Source organism: Alosa sapidissima, chromosome 10 (genome assembly GCF_018492685.1).
Source record: "Alosa sapidissima isolate fAloSap1 chromosome 10, fAloSap1.pri, whole genome shotgun sequence".
Taxonomy (NCBI): Eukaryota; Metazoa; Chordata; class Actinopteri; order Clupeiformes; family Clupeidae; genus Alosa; species Alosa sapidissima.
In genome coordinates, this window is record NC_055966.1 from 35,084,719 (window position 1) to 35,097,218 (window position 12,500).

At 46.1% G+C, this 12,500-nt stretch overlaps 1 protein-coding gene across 1 annotated transcript in view; it reads left to right on the forward strand.

Moving 5' to 3' along the window:
- The window catches only part of chrnb2 (cholinergic receptor, nicotinic, beta 2), a 30,509-nt gene that overhangs the window by 13,260 nt on the left and 4,749 nt on the right, over positions 1 to 12,500 (forward strand). The window contains exons 2-5 of the mRNA XM_042105681.1: positions 129 to 274; positions 1,231 to 1,275; positions 2,424 to 2,533; positions 7,586 to 8,834. Coding sequence (XP_041961615.1) covers positions 129 to 274; positions 1,231 to 1,275; positions 2,424 to 2,533; positions 7,586 to 8,834 — 1,550 coding nt within the window. The remainder of the gene's footprint in view (positions 1 to 128; positions 275 to 1,230; positions 1,276 to 2,423; positions 2,534 to 7,585; positions 8,835 to 12,500) is intronic.

A 12,500-nucleotide genomic window follows, 5' to 3' on the forward strand; every position in this document is an offset into this window, starting at 1 on the left:
TTTGAGCGACAGGTTTAAAAAATCGTGTGACATGCAAGATACAAGATTTTGTGTGTAAGCAGTTGAAAAAAACTGTAAGTGTATCTGTGGCATCCGAGTCAGCCTAACCAATCATTTTGTTTTGGCAGACAGCCTTGGGGCAGACACCGAGGAACGATTGGTGGAGCACCTGCTGAACCCCGCCCACTACAACAAATTGATCCGTCCAGCCACCAATGGCTCTGAGCTGGTGACGGTGCAGTTCATGTTGTCATTGGCCCAGCTCATTAGTGTGGTGAGTCACTCCTTCACCATCACACTGCAGACATTCAGCAAGGCCATCAGGCATTGGGCATCCATCTATCTATCTATCTATCTATCTATCTATCTATCTATCTTTATAGTATTGTATACTATAAACAATATGACTAGTATATGACAAGTTTACACCAAAATACCTAAGGCCCATTTAACTTTCACTATTCCTTTAGTTGTGAGGCCTTTTAGGGTTGAATTGCCATAACCTGCCCATGCCACTGTACCAATCCAAGTCAACTGCTCTATACGTGTCTGTCATGATTTACAGCAATACGTTGTGTCTCTCTTTCTTGCCCTCTCTGTTTACTCCATCTCCTATACAGCATCTATTGATCCATCTGTCTGTCTATCTTCTCATAAATTGTCTCTGTTTTCCTGGTGTTTTGGACAAGTGGATAAGTGTAAAGGGGCAGCCGTGGCCCACTGGTTAGCACTCTGGACTTGTAACCGGAGGGTTGCCGGTTCGAGCCCCGACCAGTGGGCTGCGGCTGAAGTGCCCTTGAGCAAGGCACCTAACCCCTCACTGCTCCCCGAGCGCCGCCATTGTAGCAGGCAGCTCACTGCGCCAGGATTAGTGTGTGCTTCACCTCACTGTGTGTACACTGTGTGCTGTTTGTGTTTCACTAATTCACCGATTGGGTTAAATGCAGAGACCAAATTTCCCTCACGGGATCAAAAAAGTATATATACTTATACTGTATGTCATGCCCTGTGTACTGTGTACATGCTGTGTCTGTGTGATGTTTAAGTTAAGTTAAGTCTCCCCAAGTCAACACATCATGAATGGAATGTAACCAGACACAGTAGATTGTGCTCAGTGTCTTAAGTGTGAGGCAAGAGGTGAGCGGGTTTAAAAACTCTCTGATGGCGTGTGTATGTGTGTGTGCGCATGTGTGTGTGTGTGTGTGTGTTTGTGTGTGTGTGTCTTCGCAGCATGAGAGGGAGCAGATTATGACCACCAACGTCTGGCTTACTCAGGTGAATCTGCACACACACACGAACACATGCACACACACGCACACACACACACACATGCACGATCAGACAGATAAACACATGTATGGAACGCAGCACACACACACACACACACACACACACACTCCCCCTCTACTCCATGGCCAGGATAACCTATAATGAAATAGGTCACGCTCATTACAAGAAGAGAATACATATGTGTGCACACATGGTGGCTGAAGCACACACACATGGACTCACTCTCACTCTCACACACACACACACACACACACACACACACACACTGCATTAGGCCACTGAATTTACAAAGACTCATGCATACAGTTACACACGTGGAACAGATGGAATTAATTTGTTGACAAATGTGCATGAAGATAAAAGAGTATATGTGTGTGTTTTTGTCTGTGTGTGTGCTCGCGTGCTTGAGGACAGTTGATAGTGATGTGAATCGGTGGATGTGTGGTCCCTCAAACATCTGCGTAGGTTCAATGAAGGATAACTGCTGCTGTTTCAACATGAATATCTCTCATGTCATGGGAAGCCTTTGGTGGGAATTAGCATCGCTCACGCTAACCGTATCACTAGCTTAATGAAGCAATTAAGCCAGTGTGTATGGAGTCCCCATATTTTCATTTGTCACTTTGACACTTTCATTGTTTTTTTTATTTGTTTCAATAATAACCCATACCTGCGCTCTGTGGTAAAGATGAGGGTTTCCCCGCTGGTGCTATACTGTATAGAGCCGTATAAATCCTTTGCTAGGAGTATTGTTGAGAGCACCTTTACTTACTTACTAACACTGCACGTATGGGGCGGTCCAGTGGCAGCGTATTTCCAGCTGCTGGTTTTTCTTTTTAAGTAATTTTTTGGGGCTTTTTGGCTTTATCTGGACAGGACAGTGAAGAGTGACAGGAAGTAAGTGTGAAAGAGAGAGATGGGGTGGGATTCGGGAAATGACCGCAGGCTGGACTCGAACCTGGGTCCCCGTGGGCACTCGGACCCGTACATGGTACGGGCGCTGTAGCCAGCTGCTGTTCTTCTCCTCTTTTCATTGGTCCTCACCTCTCCCTCTCTCCATTGTCTCCTCCCCCTTTGCCCTGTGATTGGCTGCTGGCCGTGCATGGGCGCGTTGTGATTGGCCCGGTGCTCAGGAGTGGCAGGACTACCGGTTGACGTGGGTCCCGGAGGAGTTCGATGGGATGCTGAAGGTCAGGCTGCCCTCCAAGCACATCTGGCTGCCGGACATCGTCCTCTACAACAAGTGAGTCCTGCAGGGGAGAGGTGGGGTGTAGTGTGGTGGGGTAGGGTGGGGTGGGGTGTGGTGGGGTGGGGTGAGGTGAGGTGAGGGTGGGGTGAGGTGGGGTAGGGTGGGGTGAGGTGAGGGTGGGGTGGAGTGGGGTAGGGTGGGGTGGGGTGGGTGAGGGTGGGGTGGGTGAGAAGTGTGGGAGAAGTGAAGGAAAAGGGCATGATGAAGTCTAAGCATGATGAAGTCTCAGCATGATGAATGACGCTAAGAGGCAAACTATTTTTTCCAGATGAATACTACAGGGATTTTAGCCTTTTAGAGTATGTATGTAACAACAACAACAACAACAACATGGTATGACAATATACATCATGGTGGCAGTATATGTATGTATTTAGAATGTAGATTTGACCACAAGGTAAACATAGAGACATGCTTGTTACACTGTTTCACCAAGTCTGTGACATGACAGCAAATCTATTTCACACTTTGGCCGCATTACCACTTAAATGCGTATTCTTTTTGTCTGCCATCTGCTGCACACCCCATTATCCCTTATATCTATAAATTAGTTCAGAATGCCATGTGGCAGTTGTCTACACATAACCTGTCTTTTCTGCGGCCAGTGAATACATTGTGTCAGTCATGTGGTGTGTTGTACAAGTGCCCAAAATGCGTTGCAATATGGCTGCCGAATGGAGGGACTTGCCTAAAAGTATTTTGATATTACTGTGCCCTAATCTAACCTTAGGGCCTGTCCACACGGAGACGCTTTTTAGGTTAAACGCAGAGGTTTTGCTTCGTCTTGGCCGAGCGTCCAAACGAATCCTGTAAACGCACTGCCCGAAACCGCACTTTTCTGAAACCTGGTCCCAGAGTGGAGAAATCTGAAACCGTAGCCCGTTTGAGTTCGTTTAGACAGCGAAACCGCACATCCTGCTTGCGTATCGATGATGTCATCGCCACACCTCAGCTGCCCTGGACTTGCACTTATAGTATTGCCTAACAATACTAGTTTTCATACATGACATTACCTACGATTACACTCCGTAAGATAAATATCACAACTGGTGCTGCGCAGTGCCGATAGCTTATGACTTGGTGGACTGGACACTGTTTTTCCCGGTGTTTTTTTATGCATTCTAGCTACTGTCAGTGACGCGAGAGAACTTATTGGGAAAGTGCGGTGTAAGTTTAGGCTACATTAATTTGTGCGTAGTGCCAGTGTCATTCATTTATTTTACATGTCTTACAACATATATACATGCATTCACAGTCGAGTGAAATCAGATATAAGCATACAAAGACGCTTAGAACTCACGTTAAGCCGATGGTAGCACACTGAATGCGAATGCACGATTTGATGCAGGCAAAAGTATTGACTGTTACTAACGAAGGTTTTATAGCAATATTATAAATGTGGCGACAGAATAGCCTAGAACTTGGGTAAGCCTTGCGTTTAGTAGCCTAATTGCGGTGATAGCCAAAACTAATGTGAATCACGGACTATCCTACAACCAAAGAAAGTAAAGGTGATTAGTAGGCCTACCTGCGTTAGCCAAATAAAGGACGGGACTGCACCCTTCACAAACCGTAAAATAAAGTTTATTAGTTTTACAGTTGACTACAGTTGACAGTTCACCATCAGTCCACACAAACAAATCTGGTTTCCTTGCACTAGCCATTTCGGCGTAGCCTATTCTGTCTGTTTTTAAGGCGCAAGTTTTGGTGAATTTCTGTAAAGACACAGTGCCACCTATAGGCCTGGGGTATGAAGTAACGTGTTGAGTCGTGTTGAGATAGATCCGTTTGGACGCAAATATTCTTGATACGGTTCCAGGGAAGACGGAGGAAAAAAAGATCGGTTTGGTACGTGTGGATTAGGCCTTAGAGCACCCCTCACTGTTCCCTAATCTAACATTAGAGCACCCCTCACTGTTCCCTAATCTACTAATCTAACCTCAGAGCACCCCTCACTGTTCCCTAATCTAACATTAGAGCACCCCTCACTGTTCCCTAATCTAACCTCAGAGCACCCCTCACTGTTCCCTAATCTAACATTAGAGCACCCCTCACTGTTCCCTAATCTACTAATCTAACCTCAGAGCACCCCTCACTGTTCTCTAATCTAACATTAGAGCACCCCTCACTGTTCCCTAATCTAACCTCAGAGCACCCCTAATCTAACATTAGAGCACCCCTCACTGTTCTCTAATCTAACATTAGAGCACCCCTCACTGTTCCCTAATCTAACATTAGAGCACCCCTCACTGTTCCCTAATCTACTAATCTAACCTCAGAGCACCCCTCACTGTTCCCTAATCTAACATTAGAGCACCCCTCACTGTTCTCTAATCTAACATTAGAGAACCCCTCACTGTTCTCTAATCTAGTCAAGTCAAGTCAAGTCAAGTCAAGTTTATTTATATAGCACATTTCATACACAGAGGTCATTCAATGTGCTTTACATAAACAAAACCAAACGATAATAACAAATAAAAGCATAGAAGGGCAATATAGTCAAAGAATAGTTAAAAGGTAAAGATCATAATAAAAAGAAAACATAAAACACAAGGTAAAATCATTTAAAAATAAAGAATAATTAGTAAGCAAAAACAAAGGCAAAAGTAGTAAAAAAAGTAATAAAAGACAAAGTAGAATAATTATCGAGGCAGATTCAGAATTTGTAACTCGGCACAGTTAGCAGAAAGCGTCTGAGAACAGTTTGGTCTTAAGTCTAGATTTAAAACTGGCTACAGTTGGGGCCTTTTTAATGTCATCCGAAAGTTGGTTCCACAGCTTTCTAATCTAACATTAGAGCACCCCTCACTGTTCCCTAATCTACTAATCTAACCTCAGAGCACCCCTCAATGTTCTCTAATCTAACATTAGAGAACCCCTCACTGTTCTCTAATCTAACCTTAGAGCACCGCCCTCACTGTGCAATTTCAGAAGCCTGGCAGAGGCCATACCAGTCTCTGTGACTGGCAAGGAAGGTAACATCATCCCCCCCCCCCCCCAGAATCTTTTTTGTTCTACCTGTGCCACATGTAACTTCTTTCCCTCTAACGTCCCAGCCAACTCTCTCTCTCTCTCTCTCTCTCTCTCTCTCCCTGTGAGAGCCAGGCGCTAAATCGGCATTAATCTCTAGAAGGAGGAGCCCTTCTTAGCTGCTGGTGGATGCACGTGAGGGTAGCCGACTGCTTCTTTCCAGCTATTAGTTCCTAACGCCATCAAGGGACGTCAACACAAGGACACTCACTGTCTTTCCGCTCATTAACTCCACACAGCTCTACCCTGTAGGCAGCCGCTCTCATAACAGCCCTGGCTGAGGCGACAAAAGGGAGCTTAACTGACCGGCTGATGTGGAGTCACGGGTGTGACCCATCATGTTCCTTGAGAGATAGAGAGAGAGAGAAAGAGAGAGAGTGTGAGAGAGAGAGAGAGAGATTCTGGTCTCTGTAATGATCCTACACATCATATTGTTTTGGCAATACTGTAACTTTACAGTTATGCCAATGAAGCTCACTGCGTTTGAATTAGAGAGAGAGAGAGAGATAGAGAGAGAGAAGTATTATTTTTCTACTAGTGTCTATTTTGTGCTCACATGTTTATACATTGTATGCTGTATCTCTGTGTTCATTTCCTTGAGATACTACTGTGTGATTTGTAACACTAGCTTTGGCAACACTGTACCAAACAGTCATGCTAATAACGCCCCTTTGAATTTGAATTTGAAATTTGAGAGAGAGAGAGAGGTTCTGGTCATTGTAATGTGTAAGAAAGCTCACATTCATCTTCGTTTGCGTCTGCCTGTACCATGAGCTTTAATATCGGTTAGTGCTCGCGCCCCTCCCCCACCTGATCGCTTTTTCGTCTCCAATTCTGTTGCTTGAGTTACTGTGACATAGCGTCAGATCTGGCCTCCATCATTCATTTGTAGTTGATATCTGTGTCTCTCGGGTGTGTGTGTGTGTGTGTGTGTGTGTGTGTGTGAAGTGTTTCGGCTGGCTGCTGTGGCCCTTTGGTGTCATATCACTTTCTCTTAATGTCCTTATCGTCTGCTCTTTCTCTCTTTCTTTCTTTCTCTCTTTCTTTCTTTCTTTCTTTCTTTCTTTCTCTCTCTCACTCTCATACAAATTTTCTCTGTTTCTCTCTGTGTCTGTTACTTTTTCCCCTCTTTTACTCTCTCGTGCAGCTTTTCTTTATGTTTCTTTTTCTTTCTCTCTCTTACAGTAGTCTCAGTCTACATCTCTCTCTCTCTCGCTCTCTCTCTCATGTTACCGAATAGATGGGTCGGGTTCTGCGTCTGTGAGTGACGTGTCAAGGATGCTGGTGTGTGTCGTCTTACTCTAGCTGACGTGTGTGTGTGTCGTCTTACCGACCTGGCCTTACCTGCCCGTAACAAAAGCGTCCATCTTGCTCTCGATCTGTATCCATCCATCTTCCATCCCGTCCTGTGCCCATCAGGACCTTAGTCTCTCACTCTCTTCACCTTTTCTGCAGCGATGCGCTCAGGATAAACCTAATTACACACCTCCACTCCTGTGTGTGTGTGTGTGTGTGTGTGTGTGTGTGTGTGAGTGTGTGTGTGTATGTGAATGTGTGTGTGAGTGTGTGTTTGTGTGTGTGTGTGTGTGTGTGTGTGTGTGTGTGTTCCTGTTCAGTGATTTCAGAGTCTGACCACAGAGGTCTGAGAACTATGTGGAGTTTATGTCTCTGGAAATTGTATACCAAGCCTGCCTGAAATTCTATCCTATACTGTTTCGTCTCATTCGTTTTTAATTTTGATCTCTCCTGGCACATCGGAATTAAATTCTTGCCGTGACTCTTAGCCTTAGGCCCACAAAACAAGCTAAGCGTGTCCAACCAGCGAAAAGGCAGCGAATGAAACATTAATACAGCACACAGCCGCAGGGATGACTCCAATGTGCCAATGTATTTAATCTCTCCCTCATATTTTCCCTTCATTAATCTTCTCTTTTCCTCTTTCTTTCTTTTTTATTCTCTTGTATCATCCCTCATCCTTTCTTTCTTTCCCTCCTCCCTTCCTCTCATCATCCTCAGTGCGGATGGCATGTATGAAGTGTCCTTCTACTCCAACGCGGTGGTCTCGTATGACGGCAGCGTCTTCTGGCTCCCACCGGCCATCTACAAAAGCGCCTGCAAGATCGAGGTCAAGCACTTCCCCTTCGACCAGCAGAACTGCACGCTCACCTTCCGCTCGTGGACCTACGACCGCTCCGAGGTGGACCTGGTGCTGCGCACGGACGTGGCCAGCATGGACGACTTCACCCCCAGCGGGGAGTGGGACATCATCGCGCTTCCTGGCCGGCGCAACGAGAACCCGCAGGACGCCAACTACGTTGACATCACATACGACTTCATCATCCGCCGCAAGCCACTCTTCTACACCATCAACCTGATCATCCCCTGCGTCCTCATCACGTCGCTGGCCATCCTGGTCTTCTACCTGCCCTCGGACTGCGGCGAGAAAATGACCCTCTGCATCTCCGTGCTCCTGGCCCTCACCGTCTTCCTCCTCCTGATCTCCAAGATCGTGCCGCCCACCTCGCTGGACGTGCCGCTGGTGGGCAAGTACCTGATGTTCACCATGGTGCTGGTGACCTTCTCCATCGTCACGAGCGTCTGCGTTCTCAACGTGCACCACCGCTCGCCCACCACGCATACCATGCCGCCGTGGGTCAAGCTGGTGTTCCTGGACAAGCTGCCCGCTCTCCTCTTCATGCGCCAGCCGCGCAACAGCAGCGAGCGGCAGAAGCTTCGCCACCGTCGCCACGCCAACGAGCGCCGGCAGGGGGGGCGGGGGGGCCTGGGGATCCTGGCGGGGCTGGGCTTCGGAGACGGAGCGGGGGAGGGTGGAGGAGGCACCGTCACCATGGCGACGGGTGGGTCGGCGGCTGCGACGACACCAGGAGGAGGAGGAGGGGGAGGCTTCGGGAAGGAGAGCAGCAACAGCGACGCAGCGTGCACCTGCTACGTCAACCACGCCTCCGTCAAGCAGTTCGGGGGCGAAGCGGGCACAGGGGGCGCTGGTGAGTCGCCCGATGGGGTGAACGGACTGAGGGAGGGGGCAGCCACCCGGGAGGGAGGTGGAGGAGGTGGAGGTGGAGGAGCAGGAGGAGGAGGCGCGGTCCCTCTGCAGACTTCGGCGCTCACGCGGGGGAAGCAGCCGCCCCCGCCAGCGGCGCTCACCCAGGCTCTGCTGGGACAGGCCTGCCCGGGGCTGGACGAGGCGGTGGACGGCGTGCGCTTCATCGCCAACCACATGAAGAGCGAGGACGACGACCGCAGCGTGAGTCATCGCCCGCCGAACTGCCACGAACACACACACACACACACACACACACACACTCACACACACACACACACACTCACACACACACACACACTCACACACACACACACACTCTCTCACACACACACACACACTCACACACACACACACACACTCACACACTCTCTCACACACACACACACACTCACACACTCACACTCACACTCACACTCACACACACTCTCACACACACACACACACACACACACACACACACACACACACTCACACTCACACTCACACACACTCTCACACACACACACACACACACACACACACACACACACACACACACACACACTCACACATACACACACACACACACACACACACTCACACATACACACACACACACAGACACACACTCACACACACACACACAGACACACACTCACTCACACACACACACTCACAGACACACACACACACACACACACACACACTCACGCTCACACACACACCCTCTCGTTGTTTCACATGTCATATCACCTCAGGTCAGGGCACAGAGGTGCCACAGCCGTATCCATTTCACTTTGCTTCAGCTCACACTTGCATTCTTTCACACAGTTTCGGCTCATTCTTTCACAACTGATTACAATTACACAGAAAACATCACGCAAATGTTCAAACAATGTCTGGAACAAACACAAACACCCACTGGCCCACACCTGCACATTTAGCAATATTATGCGGAGCTCAGAATGTAACTGCTGACAATTACAGTAATCACATAGACTTTTTCGTATTACATTGATAGCCTACTGGATTTATACACAATGTTTTGTTTACATATATATATATATATATATATAGGTATTTCAGTCAGATTAGATTAATTATTAAAATAGCTTTTAGATTAATTTATATTTTGTGTGAAGCATAACAAGTACTCCATCAAAATGTTAATATGTTTGTTTAATATCAATATGACCATTAACATCTACATTTTCATTAAACAAAGTAAATGCTAAATTAATAAGGCTAAGAGGCGTTTGAGCCCCATGTGGCTTTGACTAGCCTATGTGAAATACAATGCCCTCACTCCACTCTCAGCTCTCAGGTTACCTTACCCTGCCTTTTAAAACCGCTCAGATTTCTGTCAAAATAAGACATGCATAAAAAAAATGAGAAGGAGCCCATTAAAACTGACCACTACTCAGTGGAGTGAGTCAAGAGGCATTTGGCAACTCAGCTCTTCAAATATTTACACCTTGTTAAATATACAGCCGGTATCAAGCCCGAGCCGTACCCTTCCTCCAGAGGGAAACCAGCTCCGGTGATCTGGCGGAGGAAGCCAATCAGATCGTCTCAGTCCACTGACCCCATCTGCTATTCAGTGGAGTGGAGATTTGACAAGCGGAAGGTGTCCCTCTTGCTTTTTGTAACAGGGCTAAAACTGGACATAGCTGCTTATGCATGGACGCTAACAGTACATATTTACTCTGCGTTTTCATGTAGCCTATTATTTAACACAGCATTTTGTTGGTCTTATCTAGAGGGGACTTGCGTAGAGTCGAGTACAGGTTTAGGTGCTTCAGTCCCACTCTGCTGATTGATCCAAGCAGTCCTGATTCAGCAGATCAGAGCCTCTATCATTATCTCAACTCAGCGGACAAGCTAGAGCAGTTTGTCCCAAGGGACAGGTTTGAAAAACATTGATTTTGTGTGGATGCTTTTATCCTGTGTCCATCACTAGGCAGTGAAAACATGGATTCAGAAGTAGGCTGCTGGTCCATCACTAGGCAGTGAAAACATATGGATTCAGAAGTAGGCTGCTGGTGCTTTCTACAGTATGATGAACAATGACAACAAAGAATAATGGGGAAAGAATTAATGCCACTTGAGGAAGATAGAAGTGAGACTTTTTCTACTTTTTGTAAAGATGTACTGAGATAATTATATTGTTTAAATCATGGAAATGCTTGTTTCAAATGAACTTAAACATCAGCAATATAATTGTTACAAGGCAGCGAATGGCACAGAATGGGCAAATATTCCTAGAATAAAACGGAACATGTCTTCTAGGCAGCAGGCTCTGTCCTGGAAAGAAAGAGAGGGAGAGAGATGGATAGTCAGAGAAAGATGGAAGGAGGAAGGGAAAGAGAGGGTGAAGAGAGACAGACAAAGAGGAGAGTGAGAGAGACAGGGAAAGAGGGATACATGGAGAGGAGGAGCGATAGAAAGAGGATGGAGGGAGAGAGAGAGAGATAGCCTTCAGCATAGTTGCATGAATAAGACTTTGAAAGAAAGAAACAAAGATAAATTGAGCTTCAGATGACCAGGCAGTAGTGTTGTCACGATACCAAAATTATGACTTCGATACGATACCTGCCATAAATATCACGATGCTCGATACTAAAACGATACTACGGCGAAATCCTAAGATATCTGGAGAAGAAAGGACTCATACCTCCTCCAAGTGTATGGAGTCATTTATGTTGAATTCGGTGCACTTTTGTAGTGTGCAGGTCAATTCTGGGTTCTAAACTTCTAAACTTCCTACATATTTTTTTTTTTTTTTATAGTCAGTAAAATAGTAGGCCTACTTTGTGTGATTAAGTCCTTTATTGTTTGTTATAGTTAATTTACATTGTGTTGTGTTTTGGAAATAAAGTAGCTTTAAACAGCCAGTTAAAATTACTGCATGCAAACCACTATTCAGTGGCTACAGTATGCAGAGAGGCCTAATCTTTAGGCCATCTGATGTACAGTATTATAGGCTACCCTAGGCCTTCCCGTGTTCATGGGATTTCTTTGACAGTTGCAATAGGGAAAGTGTGAGGATAGTCTTTGCGCCCAGTGTACAAGTACGACGTTCCAACCACTCAGGTCTTCGTCAGATAGGCCTACACCATTTACCTGTTGCAATATATCTGTGTGCATTCCTACATTACGTCTATTTCTTTGATAACATGATTTGCTACCACATACTGTAACAATAAGCCGCTATTATTATTAGGACTCAACACGCTTTGGTGGTATACTGTGGGCTTTCATTAGCGGTCTACATGCCATGACAAATATTACCAGTAGTACTGACCGAACATGAAATAGATAGTTTACGGTAAGTTATGGTAATGTTAATTTTGGCGTGAACATTGCGCTTTCATCACGTTAGCACCCTAGCTCGTTATGTCTCGTCAAAATTTATTGATGAAGGAAGGTTCGCTTTATCCCAGAGAACCATACTCGTTTCACTTAGGATAGACTAAAACATAAGAGAAGAACTTGGCACTAACCATGTAGTCGTGTTTTCTATAGCATATTCGTTAACCTGTCGTTCTTTGAACTCTTTAAAAATGTTGGGATATGTCTGCGAGGTGTTTAGCCAAGTTCCATGCGTAGCCTACTGCTTTTAAATGACTTTGAAACATATTTTACAAACGGGCCTCTGTGTACCTGATGGCTTGCCTTCACTATTCGCGATGTATCCGAAATAGTTGCAGATTTCACTGCACCTTTTGTTTTATCCACAAGGCCTAGAAGAACTGTCGGCAAAGAACTATGTTGACGTTGGCTGCGCACTCACTCACTCAGAGCTGCCTGCTTGACACGCCCACTTGCCTAGATGCGTGCAATGAGCAGTGAGAGCAGCAGTTCACACAGACACAGAACGTTATTATT